The 13,494-nt window shown below is 35.5% G+C and overlaps 1 protein-coding gene across 1 annotated transcript in view; it reads right to left on the bottom strand.

Moving 5' to 3' along the window:
• LOC144348134 (corticotropin-releasing hormone receptor 2-like) overlaps positions 1–9,247 on the bottom strand; it is a 45,976-nt gene extending 36,729 nt beyond the window's left edge. The window contains exon 1 of the mRNA XM_078007633.2: positions 9,021–9,247. Coding sequence (XP_077863759.2) covers positions 9,021–9,083 — 63 coding nt within the window. The 5' untranslated portion in view covers positions 9,084–9,247. The remainder of the gene's footprint in view (positions 1–9,020) is intronic.
• Positions 9,248–13,494: the final 4,247 nt, after the last annotated feature.

Here is a 13,494-nt window from a genome sequence, read left to right on the forward strand (position 1 = left end):
TGAATGATACAGTTGTTACCATTGGCTGTCATATTGGGGCCTAAACGTCCATACATGTGTGTGCAATGATATACAGGTCCGAGAATTTGCGCCTTATATTGACGAAGCTTTTTTATGATTTATGACGTGTCATCGTCCAAATTATTTTAATTTAAGACCGTTCATCAATGCAAACAAATCTGACAGGTAGATACCAATTGTCATTGCCAATGACATAGTGCCCGTTTGTATTATAGACGTGAAATATTGTCTGACTACCAAGGCGATATTTAAAAGGTTGACCAATATCTTTGAGATATAGCGCCTTCATTCAGCCATTTGAACCCAGTCCGAAAAATATAATGAAGTGCATTATAGCCCATTACGTCATCAATTTCCTCCATATATGACTGAGATCGGGTTTCGGAATGGTAAAAATGTATTATTTCATTTTATGTATATAGTTTGAATTAGACAATATAAATAAATCCAGAACAGCATTCTTTAAAACAAAATGGCCACCAGTTTGTCATTTTTTATACATACAAAATATTGCATTCAATGAATGTACCAAGTTTAAACATAATTTTTTCACACACGACTGAGATCCGGTTGCGGAATTGTGAAAATGTGTGCCATGATAGCTCTTCTTGTGTCGGTCGGTCAGTTTTTGTGATGGTATTTAAAAATTTCTGGTACATTCTGTGTCATTATATTTGTTATTTTTAGTTTTTTAGAAATGTTATCGTCACAGAAGAGCTATGATTTCTCCTATATACTTGCATATCGACTTTTATTTGCGATGCCATTTCTCAGTTATAATGTTTAATGAGATATGGCTAGATACGGATAGACACACAAACAAGTAAGAATACGCCGTTCACTATTTTTCAATCCTTCACGAATTCTTATGCCTAACCACCAGTGCATCGGCAACACTATATGTATCCCGCAGACCAAACCGGAATTAAATTATTAGCACAAATGTGAAAATATCAGCCGATTGCCATCGAACTTGACATAATACCTCTATACAACAATCTTTTCACTCTGACGTCACACAAATACGCTACTCCAAAATGATTGGTTGAGGTTATTGTGTCAAAGCAGGTCAAGTCCCTCGCCTTTTGTTTGAGAGGGTCTGTCGATACATTTATTTTTCAGATATCATGTATCATCAACGCGTGCACATGACAAGGCACTGATAACAAGATTGCACTTCATATTTCAGAGCAAGTTCATAATAGAAGCTATGTAAACTTCTAGATGCCGGAGGGGAGGTGTGTTTTAACGACACTGCACGCACCAACTCGTTCCCATGAGGACATGGAATATAATACATCCCGAGTATAAATTCAATAATGGTCTTCTTAATTAAATAATTCTTAAAATATCCATGTTTTTTATTCAGTATATATTTGCTGATTCAGTGAACTTGACACCACCTCACAGCGCAGCATTTTTTTTTTACTGACGGCGTATTTGGACTTGTAAACGAGTCTATTTATACACCGAGGTTTCACATTTAGAGCATTTGAGCGTCCGTTCAACGTCTCAATTTACCGATAATTGTAGCGTGACGTTTATGCTTTCTGTCAATCAACCGCTCCTGATACATGGCATATTTCGCAATCTCGTAATTTCACGCGTGAGTTCGTGTTCGACAAAAGAAAAAAAATATTGGATTTCCTAATACAATTCAACTATTAAAAAAGTCTGTCGTAATGCAGTGACAATCATAATTGACTGACTGATTGGTTTGAATTTTTGTTTCAACAATGAGGACGAATATCAACTGACAAAAGCAGATGTACGCTTTCATTTTCGTTATCTCCATAGAGGTGTTAAGTAGTTATTTTTCTCAAAGGAATTAAATGAGATGAAAAGGTTCGTAACGTGACCTAGATGACTGTCTGCCAATCAAAGCTATTACTGGCTCACTTTGTCCTGAACTTTGACGCGTTTGCTTATTTTTGTAAAGTAGTAATCTGATAAAATATTTAACAATCACACCCATCACGAGATATCGAATCGAATTGAAATTCTCCGTCTGATGAGTTCGTTACTTAATTATGTAAGGTATATTGTGAGAAAACACATACCAAACTTATTCGGAAACTCACCGAAATGAATTATACAATGTATAAAACTTACAATTTTGAGTGCAAATACAAAAAAAAACATGACAAAAATTCAATTGTTAAAGAAAATGTTTTCCCCGGTGAAACCACATTTCATTTTCTTCATTGGATGACCAGTATAACCCATAGAATACTCTTCATAATTTATGCTATCGTAATATCATTACAGCATGCAAGCACCAGTAGCATTTATCCATACAAGAGAGCAAAATAACGCATTCATAACGAGCTATATTATTGGTCACTGATACACGATAAATATGCAAGCATTACTGTAATTGGCCATTTGGATATTATACATCAATTTTTCTAAAACATATTAACGAATTTTAATATCTCCCGCAATTCCATTCTAATATGCATATTGTATGATTTACACATATATAAACAACTGTATTCATTTTTATATCACTCATTTCACGCTCTATCCTGGGACAAATTAATAGATTAGTCACATCACAAATGAATTAAACTATTTTTATATTCGTGTCTACATTAACGAACACGTTTTTTCAGCGTATCTTTAGTGTTATCACCAGGGTGACGTAATTGCGCACTACCCAGTTTCAGGAATTCATATATGCTTCGCGTTCCTGTTAGATTACTTAGCCGATAAAATAAATGTCCCATCTGCTAATGTAAGCTTTTTCCAATAGTGCTTAATCAATCAATCAATCAATCAAGCAATCAAGGTACATATTAGTAGTCATTAAAAATGACGTCATAATTCAAATCTGAAGAGCTAACATTTGTTATACGATGTTATACATCCATGTTTATGGGACTGTTAACTACTAAACTGTGCCCTAGAAATAGCTTAGCAACACGATAAACAGACAAATGGTAACTCGCTTGTATTTCGTTTTTATACGTTGTATATGCTGCTGTCGGTTTTTATGTGCGTAATGCACGCTGCGTAATGTCATGACACAGAACAGCGAAATCTCTGTTATTAAAAGACAATGTTACTCTTCTCTAACAGCTGTTTGACGTGTGTGTGTGACAATGCGTGCAGTTTTAATCGGAAGACCGTATAGCCGGACATATTACAAACTCTACAATTTCCGACCCCATCATGATGCAAAAAAACACTGTGACGGTCTCAGTAAGATGCAACGGGTGCAGATTCTGCAATGATGCACGCTCGGATACATTTTGTTTCACTTCTGCTCATAAGGTTACCCGCTGTATAACTCGCTGCATTGTAATTAAACGACCATACCCCCCCCACATCAGAACATAACACTTAGGAAACATAAAACAATTAATGATGAAGATTTCTCTGACATTCACCATGAAAACAAATGAGTAATATAAAGCCACATAGCGGTAGTTATTCGTACCTTAATAGACGTGTGTTGTTACAGTTTCACTCTTTATAGCACAGAACCAAATTAAATCCATTTAAACATTGTTACTTTCGCCTTCTAATTTAAATGTAAATTCGTTCGCTTTTCGCTTAGTATCTCAATTCACCTGCATATCACGCTAAGATTTGTAGACATTTAGGGTCAGCACGAGCTTTTGTTTTATTCAGATATTACGCTTTAGAAAATCGTACGCAGATGCATATCCCACGCTTGTTCAGTGTACGTGTATGCACTGTGCGTCCGTACATGGGCTTGCAACGCTTTATATATGAATGTAACGTAAACATAACGCCGTTAACTGCTTTTTCGTTCGGCGAATAATCAGTGTCATCGTGTCATCACTATTAAACATGTTATATTTCTAGGCATGCCCATAACACGTGGACTCACGCAATGCATATGAAGTGCAAATGAACTGTTATACGCTTTTACTGGTTGATTTGACCAGCTAATAAGGACACAGAATCTGAACTATGACACCTAAAGCGAAAGTCAAGTAAGTCGGAAAATTGAGATAATTCGAGAGATCCTTTCAACATACATGATTTCATACATAAGGTCATATAGCTAAATTGAATACACAGTTGATATGTAATGATATATTGTTGGTGTTTCATTGCGCAGTGTGACGTTTACACGCATCAAAAGTATATCCAGCACTACCAAGAGACCATACTAATATATGCAATCCTACTATATGCGATAAAATATAAACAACCCAATTATAGCCAATCTCTCACTTTTTAAGTTATTGTCTCGTTTTTCTTTGAATAATATGGCACATAAGCAAAATACTAAACACAATCCAAATATAAGATTTCGAAATCTAATTGAGAGATTTAATGTGTCAAAGTTAAATGAACGAAGTAATACAACATCATTTTAATTATAAGCGGCCATTTTGTTTTCATTCAGAACGATTGGACTGTAATTGATTTTGTGAAATAAACAAAATTACGTAATGTGTATTTACGATATTTTTATGGATTACTGGTTCATGTATCAGGAAGTACCACACCCAGTCTTCAAAACAAGTGAACAAATGAACAATTTTCATAAAAAGACAATGAAAATAGTTTTGTAGTGAATGTTGGCTAATACCATCCTGTCTGGGCTATATTTACAGCAGCGATATGAGTTTTCCCAATCCTAATTCTGATTTTTCTGCTAACTGATTTGTTCCCTGTTGCTTCAAGGTAGAAAAGGTTAATTTGTATTTTGTGCTGTGAAATATAAACAGCTGCGACAAAGTTTAATAGCACATGCATTATTGGCGATATTATGTGAATATCACCTACATGCATAACTGATGGTTTAGTTTAAAAATAACACTTTCATATAATTACTGAAACGTTAAAATATATGGAAAGTATATATGTTTCCTTTAATTTTCTGAGGTTTTTAACGTAATGACAACCTGAGGAAGTCGAAGAAGTAATACTCACCAAAGCCGTCAATATGTAAATGACCTTCCACTCGCTCCTCTTTACATCTTTGTGATCGTCAACGTCTCTCTGTCTTATTAACCTCGTCTCAATCCCTCCACACAAGGGAGTACTTATGAATGCACCCGCAATCACCGTCAGATGAGACGATAACGAGATGGAACTGAGGTTTTTTGTAATGTTTCCGCCGTGCTACTTCTCACTACTCACCGAAGATATTAGCTCCCGGGGGACATCGGATAGTGAGATATATGCGAATGTTCAAGTGAAGATATGTGATTTTAACTGTAATAAGAGGGTTAGGGAAGAGGGGCTTCCTCTTAATATCTTTCGCTTTAATGTTAGGGCGTTCCAGGTAGGACCCCTGCGCGAACAGATTGACTGTTTTTGGTATATTTGTATTTCCCGTAATCCGACATTTGAAAGAACTTTGCGATATGTGTAACTTATCAATATTCCTAATGGTAAACCCTAAAGATGCTTAGGAGCAAATACACCGTTTTACCTATAGTTGAATGACGCGTCATGACAATATGCGCCTTCGGTTCCACATATCCATCTTTTGCTGATTTGTCAAGTATTGTTGCGTACTTTTTGGTTGCTTACACATTTTTTGAATGTTCCGTTCGGGATATGTAAATTCGTTGATTCGTGGTAAATATGGATATACCTTACGTGCTACTTTCGTCGAAAGGTCCACCATGATTGGAGAAGTCAGTAGGACGATAAATCCACCATGCCACTTTTCACACACATAAAGTGACACATAAATATTACGCTTTTAATATTTACGTGTCCTTATGCTGACTTGAGGCGACAACAGAGATTACATTTCAGTTGGGAATGTTTTTACTGTTTTAATTTTCTTACGCCGCATCATTTCAGGTCGCCATGCCGGGAGAACTGCACGTACTAAATCATTTCCTGGAAACCGCTGAGAATGTCAATTGAGCATCATAAAACCGACTCCTCATTTTCACTGCAGAAGAACACCGCCATCGCCCACAATACAACAAACCTAGCTAAACTGAGAAATGTTTGTAAAACTAAGATTTAGCACCAACAAGGAGCAAGCCATTTACGTAGACAAATATCAACATGAGAAGCATTAATGAGACACACCACACATATATGTATATATCATATTTCAAAACTTCGCTACACTTTCGCTCTTTCACTACGACTAGACAAGACAGCGAATAAAACAGAACAATTATCATTACGTTAAAGTACAATTATGTGTATGTATTAGCCTTGTCATTATGTAACATCAATTGTAGAAATCTGCTTTCCAAATTTCCAAACAATTAAAAAAAGTAAATATCCAACTTTTGTTACATATTGAAACAAAATGACCATCCCATAACACTAGTACGTTTTTAGCTAAAATTAGAAATTTAAAAACATGTTCAACTCAGTGATGTCATTTTATCATATGTATCATAGTGACATAAAGCCATGTAATGTTTAGATATTATAAACAGCAAGTGGTGGTATTTAGTAGCGGTATTTCTCTTTGGAAGAAATTAACATGTTCGGCGGAAGATAATAACCGAGCGTAGGTGAAGTTGTTTATCTGCCCCAAATATGCTAATTTTATTCAGAGAGGTTTGATATCCGCCATCAAATAACCGAGCGTAACGTTTTTAACCTCCTTACATAATTTAACATGTTCGAATAAAAACTACGCCACAAATAGTTATTATTATTTTACGTTGTTATGTGTAAGTTCCAAATTTTTCTGACGTCTTTTTCTTGGACTAAACCACTATCCCAAAGGGGCGACGAAGAGTGACGAAGAGTCTCAGGATTTTAAAAACACCTGATAGTGTACAATTCTGATAATATATTGCGATACGTAACGATTTCCAGTAATCGGAATTTACCTGCCGTGTAGTACGCGCGTTCTAGATTTCGTATTCAGATTCCAGGGCTGAACGCGCTTTTCATAGAACTTACACATAGATGGATGGGACACGTGATAATATTGACACCACTTCTAGTATATTTCAAGTAACTTGGGGGTAATACGACCATACGACACTGTTGACACAAATAATATGAAATAAAAAAATGTTATTGTTTGCATGAACGCATATATGTTTATAATTTATCAAACCTTTCAGTGGAAATGCACTGGGTTCGTTTTCTCCATTGTCCTGCTTGTCGAGTTACTCTAAAGACGCGCGCGGACCGCCCATCGCAATTTAGTTAAAATACATTGATGGTTTCAAAAATAGTTTTATTAGAGGTGAGCTCGACGATTGCTGATTTATGAACATCTAGACAAATCATCGTATATTTTTGTTCTACTTTGCCGAACTTTCCATTAAATACAGAATTTGGTATGAAGATCAAATGATTACCGGGTGGAACACAATCGTGTTTAATTGGCCTCTGTGAACGCGCGTGAACCGGGTACCAATCAGTGCGCACGTGAAGCGCGTACCTACGTTAACCCCTCAAGGGCTCTTCATTGGCTTTTCATTTCGCAGTTCATTTCATTTACAATATTCCCTCAAATTTAATAGGACTTAGCACACAAAATCACTTGGGGCGATATTTACTCTCCTTAAGATGCTATGCTTTGATGCCACTCAGAATGCAAAGGTGGGAATTTTCAAACCACGAATCAGGTTGTTTTATTCGTTCGAATGCGTAATGCGTCTATAAATACACACTTATGTTCATTTCTTATTTCACGCAATGGGTGGGGGTGGGGGGTTACGAACACTAGGTAACAGTCTATGTGTTCATACTTTGTCTATGAAACACATTGAAAAGATGCACTGCGGGTGATTAACGGAACCGGCTACTCCGTCCAATTCTGTTCTTTGCGGCTTCTTTTAATAACCCATATTAAGTGACATGCGAAGTTCAATGTTCCGAACACACTCCTTCAAGTCTGTATATTATATTGATGCCCACTTGCAATGTGCCTGAAGACTACATCTTACAAAATATAATTACAATCAATCTGAAAATAAGACTCGAGTTAGACATTCACAAACTAGTAAGTGATTGCGGCTGCCACTGATGACGAACGGGCGGCTATCTTTATTTCGACGTAAATTATTACAACCAGACCCCTGTTAGAACGAGCAATTGCAACTTTACTAATTCTTAAAGCAGGCATTTATAAATTAAAGCAGAGATTAATTCACCTTAGCGTATATATTACTTCAACTAACATTCTTCGAATAATGTGAACACAAAAATATCATAATTAATATTTCCCTCTTAATTGATTAATTTATTTGAGACTATATTGTGTTGTTATAATAATTTCACATTTGTTTTTCCATGTTTGTATGTGCACGAAGAAATGGTCCGACCATGTCACCACATTAAAAACTGAGACAGTCTCCAAGAATAGGAAGTACGTACTTAAGATCTAATGAGTTTTCATCCACTACTGTCGAATAAGCAGGTATGATTATATAATACAAATACACGTTTGGTGTGGCGATCGATAGAACAGCTGAGAATGATGGGTCTACTGAAAACACGCGATCTGTTTTACAACATGAAATGTGTTTGCAATTGTGACCCATGCGGCGAAAGTATAAATAAGTCAGACAACAGTTAATGACATCTTACCTCGAAAGGTGAACGTGACGGTACACAGCAAAGACGGAATTACCGACGTGAAGAGATAAAAGACTATCTTGATAAAACCTCATTTCTCCAATTTGGGGGAGAAAAAGGCATGCTGGGGGGAATTTTAACGAAGTTACACTACTGAGTCTTTTTTCTGCGTGGTATGTCTTTGTATGAATGTAATGAAAAGAGTCTACTCGAAGTGAAGATAGCGATAGTGTGCTTCGAAACACGAGCGTCAGTAGCCAGTTTCAACCAGGCGTAAAACTCCTAATACATGCCAGATTGAATTAAATTAAAATCTAGTTTGAAATAAGCAGGCCTAGTCGTCGTTTCTAGGCCAGGTGTTTTGAACGAATGAGTACCGTAATTACCGTATGTGTTTGTAAACAGCTGATGAAATTTGACACATACCCGCTGAACACCGATGAAATACAAAAAGACGACGGTGCAGAATATAGAATTAAAAAGAAATGTCCCCTTACCTGTTTAGTAGTGATGGTGGCTAAAATCACTGCAGTAAGAATCAACGCAGACTTGAAACCCATGAATAAAAACACAGCATGTATACACGAAGGTCAATTCCAGAGTGTTTTCGGTGTCTCATTCGCAGTCTTCCACGAGCTATGTATTGTTGTGTATATCAATGTTCCCGTATCTTTCAAGCAATGCAGTACGTCAACACATAACGCACAATGAATGTATATCTGCAATGAGATAGAAAGATGAATAAATCTTATTTATTTTAATAAGCATCCGAGCGCGGAATTAGACTTAGTATATCAATCCCTCAAAACGCCGTCTAAAACGATACCAATTTAGGGTATTACCGTGGCGGGGTTTGAACGATCACATTACATGAATCACAGCGTTTCTCAACTAATAAATAAAATAACTTATATAACAAAAAATGAAAATAAAATAGGCGGCACTTGATGAAAAGATGAATAGCACGATGCTACTTTGACGACGAGTGGAATCGGAGATTTAGTTTGAAATTCATAGCTTGTTTGCCATCACTCTCACAAAACCATAAAGCATTTATGGTGTTGATAGAGAACATATGCTTACCCTGAAACAGGTTGTGACGACAACTGCGAAGAGGGACTTGTGTAACCACGATGTTTGCCTCTTAATGAATGCATTTTAATAGTTGCTTGGTCAGTGTCGTGATGGGCATGACGTCACACAGTCTCGTTTGACTGGTTGCCTAGCTCACAATGATTATCATATTCTGCATTTTATGATAGGCCCACTTATAGGATGAGTACGTATGTATTCGTTATTTGCAGTATCAACTGTTAATGATTGACAGACAAAAATCACTGTTTTATTTTCACTTAAATCAAATCAACTGCCTCTTTTTTAATGCAAATATATCATGGCAAAAAGCTGCAGGCAATAAACTGAAAGCTGCCCGAGCATTTTGTTTCTTAACCTTACATCGTTTAAGCAGCCATTAGTAATCAATATGTATTTATGCATACACAATATACATACACATATCACGTATTGCTCCGTATACATGCAATGGGCTTCAACATGTAAGCTAGGTATGCCGAGATTTAACTGGATGATTTTTGATATATTTACAAAAACAAGAACGAAAAACTGATTTATATCGCGTATATGCATACCGGAAGTAGAATAATAGCAAGTAGTATGGTTTTCAATACGTTGTATTATTTAATAATCGGTGAGAATATGTGAGACATTTAAATGCAGTGCTCGGTAGATGACTAATCAATTACACAATTTATCACTGAGTAATTTAATATATTCACAATGAACTATTTGCTCATTTTAATAATGATATTTTAGTAAATTTAATTTAAATTCATAGTATACTGTTATGCCATGCCTTGGCACATTAAATGAACTTACTGTCACACTATACTGCGACCAACGTGTTTATTATACAATAATTATAACTCATCGTTAGGTAGGTTAATTGGTCTCAAGGTAGCTAGAGAAATATTTTATAACCAGCGGGAAACAAGCTGTCTACTACAGCCCATCAATACAGTCGTACTGATTTCATGAATTATTATTACTGCTGATTTCCCAGTTCGAATTCAGTTTTATAATAATTATCAATGGTAATATTATTATAACCATTTATCTAGCATCTTGCGACATTACATATGTGTTCTATTTCAGAATTACGTTTGCTTGTAAATTTCCCATCGGACCGCCCATATTATAATTGTTTTAACTTGATTGCGTTACATGTTTTACACTAAAATTACAAAGCGGACATTCGTAAATATAAATATGAGGTGATTTTATTTCTTTCCATCCACCCACATAGGTGGCGCTATCACAATAAGTACACATCTGTCCAAACAAAATTCACCTTTTTTTCAATGTAGGTTTTGTAATATTCAATGTATTTTTGTGTATAATACATTCATTATTTCGTCAGACAGTATTGTTTATGGGAGTGTATATATGTACGAAGGTTATAACCTCGCCATGTGTTCATTTGGCTACGACTCTTAATGGAGACAACCTTAATATTAAAGGAACTAAAGACAACCACCTGACTTGAATCAATAATTGTTAGTCATGATTCCCATCATCTGTTTTTATGTTTCGATATTGAACAATTACATGTCGCGTAATTTAAATATCTTGTATTTGTACACAGCCACATTTACGGTTACGGCTACGTTCATTTTAATTTGTCATTATTTTTATACACAACAGCTAATGTATTTCTACTTTGTCCATTATTCTACTTTGTCATTATAACCATGTTCCCACAGACTGATTGTATATGCCTATATGACCCATCCTTATTTATATAATCATAGGATAGGCTGAGCCTCAGGTCTTGAAATTGAATTTAGTTTTTCTTTGATAACTGTTTGTAACCAGTATGTTGGATAAGCAAATGTAATGTTAGATGACATTGCGTCATAGGGTAAACATATCACATGAATTCATAGGTTACCTAACAACATTGTGGTGCAAACGACAGCTACACAGAATTTATAGCTAAATTAATCAGAACTAGTTTGACATAATTGTGCTGTAGCTACACATATTTTGATTTCGCTGTTCAATTCATCGTGCGCATCCGTCTGGCAGTGATTGAAGTTGTTTGTTTCATCTGTCACTCCCCTGTGACAATGACACGTAATCCCGTCACAGATCAATAATGTCTGCTTTCGCTAATACATGTATGTGTGCAATAGTTAAGCAGTCGGGTTGTCGTCATCGTTTTATCTTTGGAAATATTTTGTTGTTTTTTATTCAAATTGAAACTTTTATGCTTTATGTCTGTTCGCTTTGCAAAATTCAAATTCCATTTATATACCATATATTTTATATTGACGTATACATAAAAGGTGAACGACCTTACCGCGACAAGTTCATGCAAAGAACAGGCATAACCTGTTTGTTGTTAACATTGTATTTCCTGTTCAGCACAAAGGATCATCACATTTTTTGGTCTGAAGGAGGTATGATAATTAGTGGAATGCAGCCCATTGCCAAGGAATATTTTTTGGATTGTACTTTTAGACATTGCATTAACAGAAGTATGAAAACAAGTTGTTTTGGCTTTCACATAATCGTGAGCATGATACAAAACATGGCATGCGTCATGACAAGTGAGTGAACTTGCTTTTTGTTACTCTTGTAATGACGCATCGCACACAAATTCGCAGCTACAGATGAATGTTTAACTCACGTTTCTGACGTCGTCATTGTCGTAGTCGTTATTTTATACCCCGGAAACATGCACTTAATAAAGACGTTACTTGTTAATTTGTACGTATTTAGTTCGACGCAGTAAATTTACTGAGATGTATTGTAAATGCCTGGAATTACCGGAAAGCAGGAGAAAGTAGAGACGTTTAATCGTTGATGTGGTTCGGAGAATAAATGGCAAGACTCAGTCGTCATATTGTCAACCATAAAATAGAAGCTGGGGTATAATCCTAACATTATCACCCATATTAAGTGGACTTATGCAAATACAAACACCATTTAGATATCATCAAATCGTTGTCACCTATTAAGTTTAGGCAGATTAGGTTTCTGAATAGCTGCTCGTGCATCGCCCATTAATTTACAAAATACGTTTCTTGAATATCGATTCTAACGTTTAACATATCATTTATTTAAAGACAACGAACTCGGTTTAAAAAAATAAATGTTTGGACTAATTTATTTATTTAAGCAAAATTAATGACTTTTTTTCGCTGCTGTTTATTTTCATAAATAATTGATATCTCTGTGTAACTACCTAACCACTCATCAGTATAATTAATAACGTTCATATTAATATTGTGAATGCGTTCCACCACTACTGCTATCATTGGTCGGCGTCTAATAGTCTTCCATATGCGCCCATCACTCTACTCGATATGAAATCATTCAACTAATTAGATTGCTTTACAAGTAAACTATTATTGCAAAGCAGGTAATTATAATGTTCTGAATTTATTTTAAAGTTACATTCCGATACTATTCATATTGCCTTACGCACCTAAGGTATTTTTTTATTTGTTTGTTAACGTCATTTTAATAATGTTTCAATAAATGTGGAGGTACGCATGCTTGCCTATTTTCAGTCACGGTAATTTGAAACAAAGCACACTCCTGAATATTCTAAATATATGGAAATACTAATACAGAGACCTATACTAAAAACTAACTGCCTCTAAATTAGCATATTAAGTCACATAACAACAAATCAAAGAATGCGTACAGGGGAAACTGTCAATGTGATACCAAACATCCAATTGTCAGTGCATTTTGATCTTGTTGTCTTCACTGGTAGTATGTCAGAATGACATGATTACATGCATAAACGAGTAGTTTTACAGACGTGTTTCTTTGCCAAGAATAACCAAAAATATTCTTTAGTGTTATATTCCAATTTGCTATGTACTTTTTATTTCTTAGTGCATGGGTTTTCACGCTTATTCCTCTCACGAGTGAACGCTC

Source organism: Saccoglossus kowalevskii, chromosome 7, assembly GCF_978046115.1.
Source record: "Saccoglossus kowalevskii chromosome 7, keSacKowa6.1, whole genome shotgun sequence".
Taxonomy (NCBI): domain Eukaryota; kingdom Metazoa; phylum Hemichordata; class Enteropneusta; family Harrimaniidae; genus Saccoglossus; species Saccoglossus kowalevskii.